The sequence below is a fragment of the Ruditapes philippinarum genome, unplaced genomic scaffold, assembly GCF_026571515.1.
Source record: "Ruditapes philippinarum isolate M1 unplaced genomic scaffold, ASM2657151v2 ctg5376_1_1_1_1, whole genome shotgun sequence".
NCBI classification, from domain to species: domain Eukaryota; kingdom Metazoa; phylum Mollusca; class Bivalvia; order Venerida; family Veneridae; genus Ruditapes; species Ruditapes philippinarum.
In genome coordinates, this window is record NW_026857840.1 from 166189 (window position 1) to 180378 (window position 14190).

The 14190-nt window shown below is 33.6% G+C and overlaps 1 protein-coding gene across 2 annotated transcripts; it reads left to right on the forward strand.

The window, feature by feature from the left end:
• Positions 1-518: 518 nt before the first annotated feature.
• On the forward strand, positions 519-11222 carry LOC132751201 (uncharacterized). Of its 2 annotated transcripts, none has more exons than XM_060741340.1 (10): positions 519-827; positions 2888-3158; positions 3864-3997; positions 4724-4891; positions 5238-5387; positions 6299-6410; positions 7559-7656; positions 9161-9377; positions 10037-10129; positions 10459-11222. In XM_060741340.1, the coding sequence occupies exons 1-10, from the start codon at positions 579-581 to the stop codon at positions 11136-11138; spliced, it is 2172 nt and encodes a 723-aa protein (XP_060597323.1). In that variant the 5' UTR covers positions 519-578; the 3' UTR covers positions 11139-11222. The 2 variants fall into 2 exon arrangements, with proteins under 2 accessions (XP_060597323.1, XP_060597324.1); XM_060741341.1 differs by having other exon boundaries at positions 5241-5387.
• The last annotated feature ends 2968 nt before the right edge of the window (positions 11223-14190 follow it).

Genomic DNA, 14190 nt, shown 5'->3' on the forward strand with positions numbered 1-14190 from the left:
CTGTGCTAGTTTAAAGTTTCCTTATTTGCCTTTGTTAAAAAATTACCAAAACTTCAAACAGATGCCTTGCACCTTAAGAATATATAATTACAATTACATTTTGAACTCTAAACGCTAAATTTTTTTCACACTGCACGTGCACTTTTTCCTTGATAAAAGTTAAACATTTAAGCAATATCTCCTGATGCATGAACTTGAAATGTCTCGTTTTTAAGCGACAAGGGTATTTCACAAATGTTCTATTTTAATGTTGAGTCACAAATGTATCTATGATTTAACTGTTACCAAGCGATGCCACTGCTTTAAACAATTTACAGTTGAAACAGTGGTTTGTTTGCAGTTTATCTATTGACGCAAGGACAAAAAAATTAATATACAAGGAAATAAGATCATGACAGTATCAAAAATGCATCACAACGGATGCATGTTTACACCTAACATCTTCTTAATGACAATTTTAAATTCGAATTAATCTTACCGCTCACGCAATCACTTTAAGATATATAAATACTTCCATGTCAACGGAGATACCCGCACAATACTCCACACTTCTCAGCTGGTATTAGAAAGCAGACGACATGATTTTAAAATCATTATTTTTAATTTATGTGTGTCTTACAATTGGAACTTGCCAGCGCGTGGACTTAACACGTACAGACGAGAGTTATGGTACGGAAGTGGTGGAGGCTGTTATAAGTATCCTACACAGATCATGTATATTTTTCCCAGACGACATGCTATATTTACGGCGAATGGCTTATACCGACACGAAAGACGGTACAGACCCGTTTACATACAAAATCAACTATAAAGGTGGTATTTGGAAAGTAAGTACAGTTTATGGCAGTTTATCATCTAAATTAAAAACAGAATATCTACGAGCAATTTAAATGAGCCGCGTCACGACAAAACCAACATAATGCGTTTGCGACCAGCATGGATCCATGTTGTTAGCTATCATTTTTGCTACTTGTAATAGGGTTGGTAAGCGAACAGCATGGATCCTGATCAGACTGCGCGGATGCGCAGGCTGGTCGTGATCCATGCTGGTCGCAAACGCACTATGTTGGTTTTGTCGTGACGCGGCTCAAATGAACTCCACTGAGGTTAAAAAAAAACTGAAAAACAGAACATTTGAATTTCTAACACAGATCTTGAAAGATACGCAAAATATGATTAAGAAATATACTCGGAAACAGTTTTAAAATCATATATTCGTGCTATTTTAGCCACATTTAAGTAAAAGACGATGGAACGATTTTCAGTGTTTGGTCATTTTCACAATTAGTATAATCAGTCTTGAAAAAAAAGGACTGAGTTAATGATCTGTTATTTTGCACGCACGTTTTTGGTCTTGGCCTACATCAAATGCACTATTCATCTCGAGAAATTATTTCTAGATGTCAAAAACTTCAGTGATGTCCCTTTAATGGATCTATCTTTCAGCCATTTTATTCAGTCTGCAAATTGATGTTTCCTCCTAATGAATTTACTCGACCATATACCTTAATTTATAAATAAACTCATGCTGCCAATTCATTCATAATTGAAAATGCAAACGTAAGAATTCCCACTATCTCGTCGCTCGGACGAGGGACCGTGGTTTTATTCACTGGCATTAAATAATCATAAAATTATCCGAGTAATACCGCTATGACAAAAAATACCCGAAATATTTTCGAGTATTACTGTTAAGGTACACCCACCTTTATGTATCACCTATTATACCTAATTTTGCAGTTTATCTTACATTTTTTGAAGGATATTTTAACAGTTATATTTGTACAAATTATCTAATGTCAGGATAGTTTACATAAATGTCTCTCCAAACCTGTCGTTAGTGTTCATTATAACAACTGGTTATATTTTTACGAATATTCTATTGCCATCAGGAAATTTTACAGTAATATTTGTGCAAACCAGTTAATGAAATTATATTGTGCAACAGTTATATTTATCGAACTTTCTAATGTCATTAGGTTATTTAACAGTTATATTTAACCGAACTTTCTTATGCCATTAGGCTATTTTATAGCAATATTTGTGCAAACCATTGAATGTCATAAGATTGTATATCAGTTATACGAACTTTCTAATGTCATTAGGTTATTTACTTATGCCATTAGGCTATTTTACAGTAATATTTGTGCAAACCATTGAATGTCATTAGATTGTATAACAGTTATACGAACTTTCTAATGTCATTAGTTTATTAAACAGTTATATTTATCCGAACCTTCATATGCCATTAGGCTATTTTACAGTAATATTTGTGCAAACCATTGAATGTCATTAGATTTATAACAGTTATACGAACTTTCTAATGTCATTAGGTTTTTAACAGTTATATTTAAACGAACCTTCTAATGTCACTAGGATATTTTACAGTAATATTTGTGCAAACCATTTAATGTCATTAGTTTTTGTAACAGTTATATTAAAATACCAACAATCTAATGTCATTAGGATATTTGTGTAAACCATTTAATGTCATTAGTTTATGTTACAGTTATATTTCAATAAGAACCATCTAATGTCATAAGGATATTTGTGTAAACCATTTAATGTCATTAGTTTATGTAACAGTTATATTTAAATACGAACTATCCAATGTCATTAGGGTATTTGTATAAACCATATAATGTCATTAGTTTATGTTACAGTTATATTTAAATATCAACCATCTAATGTCATAAGGATATTTGTGTAAACCAATTAATGTCATTAGTTTTTGTAACAGTTATATTTAAATACGAACCATCTAATGTCATAAGGATATTTGTGTAAACCATTTAATGTCATTTGTTTATGTAACAGTTATATTTATACGGAGATTTAACGCCATTAGTGTATTTGCAAGCTATATTTGAACATTAATTTCATACAGATAGACGAGGCCGACTTCAATGCTACCAAAACAGACCCAGCACTGGACCAATACCGTAAAGATATTGACAAGGCTCTCTATATAAACTGGACCTCGGTATCTTACACTGACCTTCGCAAACCTCTACTGTCCGCCATAGCCGCACAATTATCGGCCATTTTGAAATCCGGAGGGATCCCATTGACGCTCAACCAGCAGGCATCTCTATGGGCGGACCATGGAAAGAAAGATTTAGATGTTTTTATCTCCGCAGTACAAGACCTAGAGAAAAGTATTTTGTTAATTTTTCAAATATTTTATTATAATTATAAAATCAAAGTTGTAGCTCGGTGAACAGATAAGATTATCAAGTAAACATACCGAACAAAAAGGATAAAAAATACTTTTCCGCAAAAACTATTTAAAGTAACACATATTTTAATATCGTAGTCGACAGAAATACTGCTACTGAACTGCTATGTCATATACTATACGTTAAACAGATATGTTAATACCACCATATTCCTATATTCATTATGTTATATCTATGCATTATAAGACCCAAAAGCCTAGAATATGATTTTTAAATTTGTATTTCTTACAAATATCAGCATGAACACTTGCAAATTCGAGTTTGTACAACTTTGGAGGGTCTTCTTTCAACATAATAAGGCCTAAAATGTGCAAAAGATAATGAAGATAATTGAAAATCGTATTTTGTGCTAATTTTAGCCCGATTTGAATGAAAAGCGTTGCAACGCTTTTAAATTTTGGAATATTATTCACATTCAAAATACTTATTCTGAAAAAAAAATGGAGTGAGCTAATGATCAGAAGTTTTGCACTGTATAATTATTAGTCTAGACCTACATTATATGGAGCATTAGTCTAAAAAATTATCTCCATTCCCGTTATGTCAAAAATTCTCAGTGGAGTCCCTTTAAGATTCATTATTTGATAGCATACTTATGTTGCTCTCTATTTTATTTTATTAAAGACTCACTTCTCAAGCAGAACCTCGATATTGTGTTTGTTCTCGACAGTAGTGCTAGCATGTCGGAGGCAGACTTCAACAAATCTAAACACTATGTTCAAAACTTCATCTCCGAACTTGACGTCGATAGTGGCTTGGTAAAAACACATTTGCTACTTTTAGAACTGATAGAAATCTGAATTGAACTGACTATTGTCGTTAGCGATACGTCAAAGTTAGCTTCCTGCACTAGAAATATATATAAGATAAATAATTAAATATTGTGCCAGGAATCGTTAAAAATATTAAAACACCTGAAGGTACAGTATTAGTTTTACTAACATCATAGATAATATAATCAAAGCAATTCACGATTTATTTGTGGACTTGAATCTAAAATGGTATCTCATAACAACAACAAAATAAATAAAAGATAAAAGGCAGGATGATTTAACCCTTACCCTGTTGGAACTGAGACATATTAGCTTTTGCTGTCAGTACAGGCCCCTGCAAGCCGCCTGCACGTGCGTGCATAGTAACCAGGCTCTAAACTGTTGTTAGCTCAGCTGTTGTAGTTTGATATTGAAATCACTTAAACTTTGAATAGATTGTTAAATATCCAAATCTGGAGAAATCCATTACAAGAAATCAGTAGGTTAAGTGTTCAATGAATAATGGAACCAAGTATGCTATGTTCAGGAGACCGTCTTGACTTTCTTATTCTTCACACTATGATTATTATGGTCATTTTAATCTCTGCTCGTCTAGTATATTTCTATGATAACTCAAAACAAAATTAAACGTTTATTTTATTGATATTCTTGTATATCAAGAACCTTCTTATATATTAAGTTTGATTAACTATTTGAATTTTGATAAAATAGGCCCATGTCGGAGCTGTAGCATTCAGCAATGTTGTGTTCAGTTCGATTAGTCTTGACAATGGCATGTCTGCTTCCCAGCTTCGTGCAGCAATATCAAAGATCCCATACCAACCTGGGGGAACAAACACTTTCGATGCGCTACAGTATGTTCAAGACTACATATTTAAGGTAACTAACCAGTATTTGAAATAATGCACGCTAACCATTATTTGAAATAATGCACGCTAACCAGTTTTTCAAATAATGCACACTAACCAATATTTCAAATAATGCAAGCTAACCAGTATTTCAAATGATGCACACTAACCAGTATTCAAATAATGCACGCTAACTAGTATTTCAAATAAGGCACACTAACAAGTATTTCAAATAACATTTTAACAATATTATAAGAAATCTCCATGCATAATAAATTTTACACAGTTATATAATGACTATTATAATTCCGAAAAAGAAGAACAGTTTATGTATTCATTGTGTTAATCAGATTCACGTTGATCTAATTTCTATTCAGCAGGGGTCAAGGCCAAATGCTGCCAAGGTCGTTGTCTTGGTTACAGACGGGAGGTCAGCAGATAATGTCGCTACCATCTCAAATGCAAAAAACCTGCGTGCGGATGGCGTAACAGTGTTTGCTGTAGGAGTGGGTGGTCTCATTGATAAAGTAAGTTTGTTTTGAATTCACTATATTATAAAATTCTTAATAAATTATAAATAAAATAATAAAAAAAAATAAACAAAAAAATGTGAACCTGTATGAACTTTTTTGAATATGTAGGGATATATTAGCCAAAGAAAAGTAATGCAATTGTAATAGAAATAATTAAAATACCGTTTTCATTTCTTTCGCCAATTCAAGAGAGATCACTTTTTTCTATATATTTATAAACATCCCATAGCAGGTGTTAAGTGAGGTGTCACAGCCGTAAAAAGTTTTTCCGTACTTCACTTCAGTGTTGTTACATCTTTCTGGTCCTTCGGGATCATTGAGAACAGCACTTTAAACTGTTGAGAATTGAGAACTGCTCAAGCCGGTGCTAGGGGGCGTGAGGGATGTTGCACAATTTCTTTATCCCTCACGTACAGACTCAAACCGAGTCAGCAATTTTCATGTTATCTTGCTGTTTTTTATGCTTCCGATAGGTCATGTTTTCCAGATATTTAATAAAAAAGAGAGAAAAAAAGAAGTTATAATTATTACACGTTATTACATCTTAAACGTAACATTGGCATCATTAATTGTATACATATTTGTTGTTGCTTTTTTATTCGGTTTTTACGTCACACTGACACAGTATAGGTCATATGGCGACTTCCAGCTTCAATGGTAGAGGAAGTCCTCGGGTGCCCTTCCGTGCAATTTTTTATTCATTATATTTTGATGTTATTGTCATAGAGTTATTTGATATACTCGTATGCTCTCACTTATCACAATAATATTAATGATTAGAGTAGCAGTCGGATTAAACAATATAATTCTGGCAATAGAAAGTGATAATTTTTATCGTTCTACATTATATGTATTTGTTCAATTTTTTATATTTTTAATTTTCATATTTTTGTTGTTATATTTAGCGCGAATTATCTCTAGTGGTGAGCGAACCTATGTGTAGCCATCTACAAACAGTGGGAAATTTCTCACAGCTACCTGCCGATAGTCACAGCGGTGCTCGTCTTGCAATTAATGGTAAGATGTGGCTTTATTTCTTATTAAAGTGATATTATGCTCATTAGTTCATTACCTAGTTCAACTGAATTGATTATATATTTCTAAAGATTGGCTCTTATATGACGATTGACAAACAGTTTATATTAGGAATTGTTTAAAATAAAATACAATGTATATATCTGCCATACATATAGAAAAGACTGCGCCACTCTTTTTTAGATTGAACGTTACATGTAAATTCCGATTTGGAAAATGCTTGTTCTACATGCCTACAGGCAGGGATTTAAATATAATTTGGCACAAATGTTCACCACTGTCAATCGGAGCGTCGCGCTAAATTCAGGTCCCTGCGACAAAGGTCAATGTCACAAATAGAGGACAAAGCTCAGATAAGATATAAAGATGCGTAAATGGACCATTTAGTTATTTTATTGGGGTATTCTAACGCAAATGGTCATTATCATGACTGCGGCTGTGACACATGTAATTTAGGGCAATATATGCAAGGTCAAGATCACTAAAGATGATAGAATATCAAGATTTTGTCTAGAGCATATCTCCTTCATGCATGGAAGAACTTTTATAATACTTTAAAGAAACTTTCAACAGCACGAGAAGTAGTGTACTGCGCATGAACCAGGTCTTTATGTCAAAGTTCAAGGTCATCTTAGATCTCTTTGAAAACAGCTTGTCCTGAGCAAAACTTGGGGATTTTAATATAACTTGGCACCAGTTTTCACCAGTTTGAGGCAATGGTCACATATATAGGTAAAATTTCAGATAAAAACAAAAATATTTGCAGGGACTTACTTGCTTGTCACACTTCTTATCGCCCACATATCCACCTAAAACTTTTGTGACGGGCGTTTTTGTGACAATGCACCCTTGTTTCCCCGGTAAAAGTTCTGCCCTGCGGGAATAGTGAGACGGTATTTAATCCCCGCTAAGTATCCAGCACCGTTGTTAAGGCTCTAAAACAAAACCATTGAATTTAGCATAAATCTGTGTGGAGGATAGGCGGACGGTAATCTTCAGGTCCGCTAACAACCGCACTTGCCGTGAAAACCTTGAGACGGAAAATGTCGGAAGTTTGATACAATTGACTGGTGCATGAATATATTTTGCATTAACAGGAATTATAACTTTAAAATAAAATCATGTTTTAGCACCTGTTGCATTGAAGCCAGGCTTATACGAATTCAATTGCTCCTCTGACGTCACCACTGTAGTCATGGAAACAACAGGCAGACCAAAAACAGTTCAGGTATGTATACATTACTTGTTGTTAGACATAATGATATAATTGAGCTGTGTCACAACAAAACCAACATAGTGCAATTGCGACCAGCATGGATCCGTACCAGCCTGCGCATTCGCGCAGTCTGATCAGGATCCATGATGTTCGCTCTCAGATTCTCTACTTGTAATAGGGTTGGTAAGCGAACAGCATGGATCCTGATCAGACTGCGCGGATGCGCAGGCTGGTCTGGCTCCATGCTGGTTGCAAACGCACTATGTTGGTTTTGTCGTGACGCGTCTCATATTTACTTAGCTTTACTTAACATCAGTTTCTTAAGAATAAGTTGAATATACTTGAGGTTTCTGTCCATACCTAAGCAGCACACTTGAAATAGTAATATGATAATAAAAAGCAAGTAACAATATGTATCAAAAGTTTATCAGACAAAGTTCCTGTATTCTAATTATGAATTATAAACCCTTTTGAACAGTTCAAAGTGCATTTTGTATGTGTATATGTATATTGTCTGTAATCGTATAACAACGTTTTCATTAATTTTGTGGGATTCATTTTTTCCAATTTATTACATGAACCACCAATGTGTTATAATTAAGACGCCAGTATTGTTAATATTCTCGTAGATATATTTTTATGTTGTACTTATACAAACATGTAAATGAAATGTTAAGTAATATTGATGAAATAAAATGCATATTTTCATTTTCTGATATTTTCCACTGTAAGAATTTATTTTTCACTACATTGAAACATACGTATTTCCGTATTTTCACTGTTGTCTTGCCGGGCTACTTTTTTTTTTAATTCAGCCAATACACAAGTGTCATTTGTGAGTCTTTTGAATTATGATGTAAAAAAAAAGAAAAAAAAGAAGACAAAAATGCATATAATAAACTGAAAATTCAAGTTTTTTTCCTATAAATTCAGGATTTATCTTAAGCTTGTAGTATCAAAATTTTAATATTTCTCTCATGGCTGCCGCCGCTCATGATATATTTATTTTAATACCACTCGATGACAATAAATCCTGTATTTATAGAAAATACTTTATTTCCCTCTATATCTAAAACAGTAAAGGGTTGAACGCCCTGTTTTTTTCTTCATTTTTTACGGCCGAAAACGGCTCTATTTTCAGTTTGACTTTCTGTAAAATTTACAGGGAAGAAATGAGTATAAGAAGAGTTTTCATTGGTCATTTTAAAAATACAAAATGGAATATGGGATTCTCATTGGCCATTCTAAATTAAAATGTAAAGGATAGTTCTTGTTGGTGTTAGAAATTGAGTTCACTTACCGAAGTACGACATGTTTGTTAAGAAAACCATACATCTTACAATGTTCCATTTTCCAAGATTAATGACCCTACAAGAAATTATTATGGCATTGTTATGCAAGCTATGCTAACATTTCTATATGACTGCATGGAAAACTAAGAAATTAACCAGTTTTATTTCGGCCGATTTATTCTTGTTTCAGATTAATGCGCTAAAAGAGTGTACTACTTTTTCAGGTAACATCTAAAGACGGGGCGGTAAGTGTGTTTGGTTCGGGCTCCACCGCATTTGTTCCTAATTCCGCCATCTATAGCTTTAACGAATCAGTAACCACAGAAGTTCCTCTTGATGTGTACGTCAGAGATGGTTCCAAGATTATTTTAGCTTTTAGGAACGACAACTGCCATTCAAGCTTCAAAGTGAAAATTTCAATAGGAGATCAAATTCACACAGGTTATTTACTTACTTATTTATTCAATAATTTATTTAATCAGGAAGGAGCGCAATCTCTAATAATTACATGTATATTAATTTGCTATTAAGCGCTTTTATCTTATGTCAAAATGTTAAAAATGGTGGTGCTGTGAAATAAAGAGGTCATTTTACATTGATAAGCTCAATACTGATTCTACTGGACTCATACACAGCTACAAAATCTATATTATTTTTTCATCTTTGATCTTTGAAGCTGTGTATTTGTCCAAAAGATAGAGGATATTAAATGAGTGTAGGTTCAATACTGGTTTTATTGAACGAATTGTGTGAGCCTCTGGTGAGCATAAGATTATTTTATTCAACTAGTTCAATAAAATCAGTATTAAACCTATACGAATATAATATTCTTTTCATCACATACCCAAAATAAAGACTGTTTAAAGAGTAAAAGAACCATTTTTCAATGACGCTCCTAAGTTCGGGTTATATTTCCAAACAACCGTTAATATATGGCCATAAAACCTGTCAAAATCTTTATAACTAATAATATAGACAGTTGTTTGCAATATAACAATCGCCTTGCGGCTTGGGTTATATATGCAAGCAACCGTTAATATAAGGCTATATAACCTGTCAAAATCTTTATAACTAATATAAGAGATGTTGATATATTACAGGTGATCATAAGGTTTGTATAGAAGCAGGTCTGGTGAGTCGTTGTGGCCAAAAGGATATAGTTGACAGCCCTTTCATTATCAAAGGAACACCAGGTATTTGATTTTCTTTTACACGACAAATAAAACAAATTGAAATCTATTTTAAGCTACCCTTTTGGTGATGGGGGTGTTTTCCGCTTTGACGTCATCAATTTAGGGAATACCAATATGGCACGCTCGCATATATATACATGATTATCCTCACAAGGTCCTTAATGGCATTTTATTAAAAAAACAATTTAATGTTTGATTTTCTCATTATATCGCAATGCCCTTTCAAATGTTTCGTAAGTTTATAAATAAACTGCATCAAAGTGATAGGGTTATATATTAATCAATGGAACAGTAAACACAGAAATTTTTCAGAAAGTTATTTCTTTCAGAACCGTTTATTCCAAATGTGTGCGGGAAGACAGATTCATTCACCGCGTCATACCCCGGGAAGACGGACCGTTATCTCATGTGCAACGCTGGACACCTTATAGCCGTGTATTGCTTGCCGACCCAGAGATTTGATAATACCTTGAGTCTTTGTGTTCACGCTTCTGCAATAACAACGACATTGCAGGCGCCAACGAAACCAGTATATCATCCTACGCATGCGCCAACCACTGTTCACGTGGCATTGCCAACAACACCGAAACCATTTAATAATCCCTGCACTTTTGAGCATATATCACATGGGTTATATATTTGGCCATTCCCTTCTGATGACAGAAAATATATTAAGTGTGGTAATTTTGCTAATACAGGTACAGTTTTTGATTGCGGTGAACACAAGTATTTCTCCGCGGCTGTTCAGACCTGCTTATACAGGGATATTGTAGCAAGTTTGTTCGGACCAAATGGAGTTACCTATGATGGACACAAAAATCCATGTTTAAAAGATTATACTGGTGGCGATGTACAATATTATCCGTACCCAGGGGACCCGCACCGGTTCATTCAGTGCGATGCATATGGAGACGCATACGTGAAGACATGTCCGCTGAATGAAGTGTGGGAACCAAATATAAATAATTGTATCCCAACAGGATTTAAGTATCAAAACGTCATAGGATAATCTCTTTTGCTACAATTGTTGTTCCACCGACTTAATAAAAGTACATAATAGTAAGTAATTTACAATAAAACATTATAAATATTGTGTGAAATTGACATTGCTTTCCCTCATTATTGTTTGATCTGCACATATCTATATCCATACCTTTTTGAAACTTCTTCACCTCCTCCCACTTCCATGGCAGAAAAACAACAGCGACAGCAACAAAATATTTTCTGCGTACACTTTGGTTTTATGATAATATTCGCCCCCCAAAAAAGAATAAATAAATAAAGTAAATAAAAAAAAATGAAAAATATAAAACAACAACAAAAAAAAAAAAAACAACAAAAAAAAAAAAAAAAAAAACAACGGGCACTGTAACACCGCACTTTGGGGTCAAACGCACTTTGGGGTCCGACCCCAAAGTGCGTTAAACTTCGCACCGCACTTTGGGGTCAAACGCACTTTGGGGTCAAAATCGAGAAATTGACCCCAAAGTGCGTTGATATGCTACATATCAACGCACTTTGGGTTCCAGAGGTCTAAAGATGTCATCTTGAGTTCTGCTTAAATACTGAATACTGACTTATTTTCGATCTGCGACATTGAAATATTTGAGGTGGAGTTTAAGATGGCGGTGGCATAAAAGTGACATTTGCATGTTTTGTTTTTAGTTTTGTATACATATTTTATTTTAGTTTTGCATACACATTTTTTTCAGTTTTGCATACATTCTTTTTTTGTTTTGCATTCATATTTTATTTTTGTTTTTCGTACATATTTTATTTTTGATTTTTTTCGTATATATCTTAGCCAATCAAAACAGCCTTTACATCTCATAACAGCCCATAGTTGAGTATAAAACTAGCACAGTGGTTTGGTCACATTTCGGCCTTTTTTTTGGAATCGGCCCAGTCGTTTTCGGCCGGGCAAGTCTGGTTTCGGCCGACCCTTCTCGACCCATTTTTTAAAGTATATGTATTTTATATAATTATTGTTTTTTATTATTATATACTATTATATTAGTGTCTATTTTGAAAGAGCTGTTGATTGGTGATCAGTTATTATTCCATGAATATGCACCACTCTACCCCACCCCCTGAGAATAGCGGGGGTGGGGGCATTTACTTTAGACCAAGCCGACCATTGGTAAAATCTTCGACCTGCGGGGGAAACTCAGATAATAACATTCCTGCCTTGTGCCCCGGAACAGCGCAAACATCAAAACACGATTCTTTTTAACCCGCACTCCCCGGGGGCAAGGGAGATGGTTACAAATGACTGGTGTATTACAATTATAAATGCACAATGAAAGATCTAAATAGGTCCTTATATTCCACTGATTTAGAAAAAATGCTTAAAACTTTGAAGGATTTTTATGAAACTTGGGTCAATTCTTTTGCACATCCAGATAATGTGCAGAACTTATATGCCAGGTGTGCCGGCTCAAGATCGGGGGTCACACCTACAGGTCAAAGGATAAAGACTTGGGTTTCTTGTCCGCTCCTAATCTCCTAAACCCCATGAAGGATTTTAAGGCACCTTGTGACAGCAAATGTTAACCACATCGAGACCATATGCAGAACCTTTCTTTGGGTTACCGCGGACTATATATTTATATATACTAAAAAGTGTTGTTATTTTTTGATACCTCCAAAAATGAAAAAGTTGGTATTTGTATATGGGGTACTGTAATTTACTGATGGCGAAGTGTTTAAAAATGGTGGTTTACAAATGGCGTAATTATCCAAACCTCTACTTTGCAAATGGCGTCATGTAAAAATATGTAAGAAAAAACAAAAATAAAATATGTACAAAAAACAAAAATAAAATATGTATGCAAAACTAAAATAAAATATGTATACAAACTAAAAAGAATATGTATGCAAAACTAAAATAAAATATGTATGCAAACTAAAAATGAATATGTATGCAAAACTAAAAAAGAGTATGTATTCAAAACTAACAAAAATATGTACGACAAACAAACAAAAAATATGTACGAAAAACAAAACAAAAGTATCAAAAAAAATGCAAAAATTACTATTATGCCACCGTTCAAAATACTCTAGTACAGAAATTGTGTATTCCTAGAATTAAAAGATGCTGCGAAAAATGTCCCGTTCTGTGATTCATTTACTTGATAACTTTTGGAGCCATATTGAGCCCCATTTTAAATATGTTGGGAATGAAATAAAATGCAGTTAATATTTTTTTTCCAAAGAACTATAAATATACTCTGTTGCAATGTTCTGGTGAAACATCAAGTTTTTCGATCGAACTAGAAATAGTGATTTTTACAAATACATTATTAAGCTTATCAACGAACAGAAGCATTTTTTGTAAGCTCCGTAACAACCGTTCGTCAGAGGCTTTTTAATGGGAAATCTTACATACTTCTTTAGAAAGAGCAAACAAGAATTTTATAATGTTAAAATAATGGTATAAGAGAAATGTAAGATGCTTGTTACCTGAATAAAGTAGCAGTAGATGTGAAATTATTTGTCATAAAAGTAGTCAAAACACTGTAGTATTTGACTTCCATATAAAATACTAATTCTATATAACTGTACTCATCATTGCCAAAAAGCAACAGATGAAAAAGATGGTTCAGGTAATTGGCCAATGTGTTTTTTTTGGATAATATAGAAGAACATCAAAATAAAAAGCTTTTAAGAAAAACAAATAAAAGCATAATGGGTCTTTAAAACGTTATTTTTAATCCTCGGGGGATCGATACCCCACAATCCCCTCTATACCCCCAGTAAGAATTTTACAAAATTCTGAAGCTCCGCTCTTAATTTGCGACTGCTTAAATAGTTGATATTTTTAGTACTGCCTGTACGGACTACTACTTAAAGCCGCATCTACACCTAGTCAAGTTTCTTATATGTCACATTTAGCTAAATAAATGGTTCTTTTAACATATTATCAGGCACATTTTTATTGAAATGTCTTACTAAGATTTCCCTGAATTTATACCTTTGTCTATGCTAAGACTATCATATTTCTATAAAATGTGTAAATAAAAACCGGGAAAATAGTGCATTTAGCTAAAAACAATGGAGTT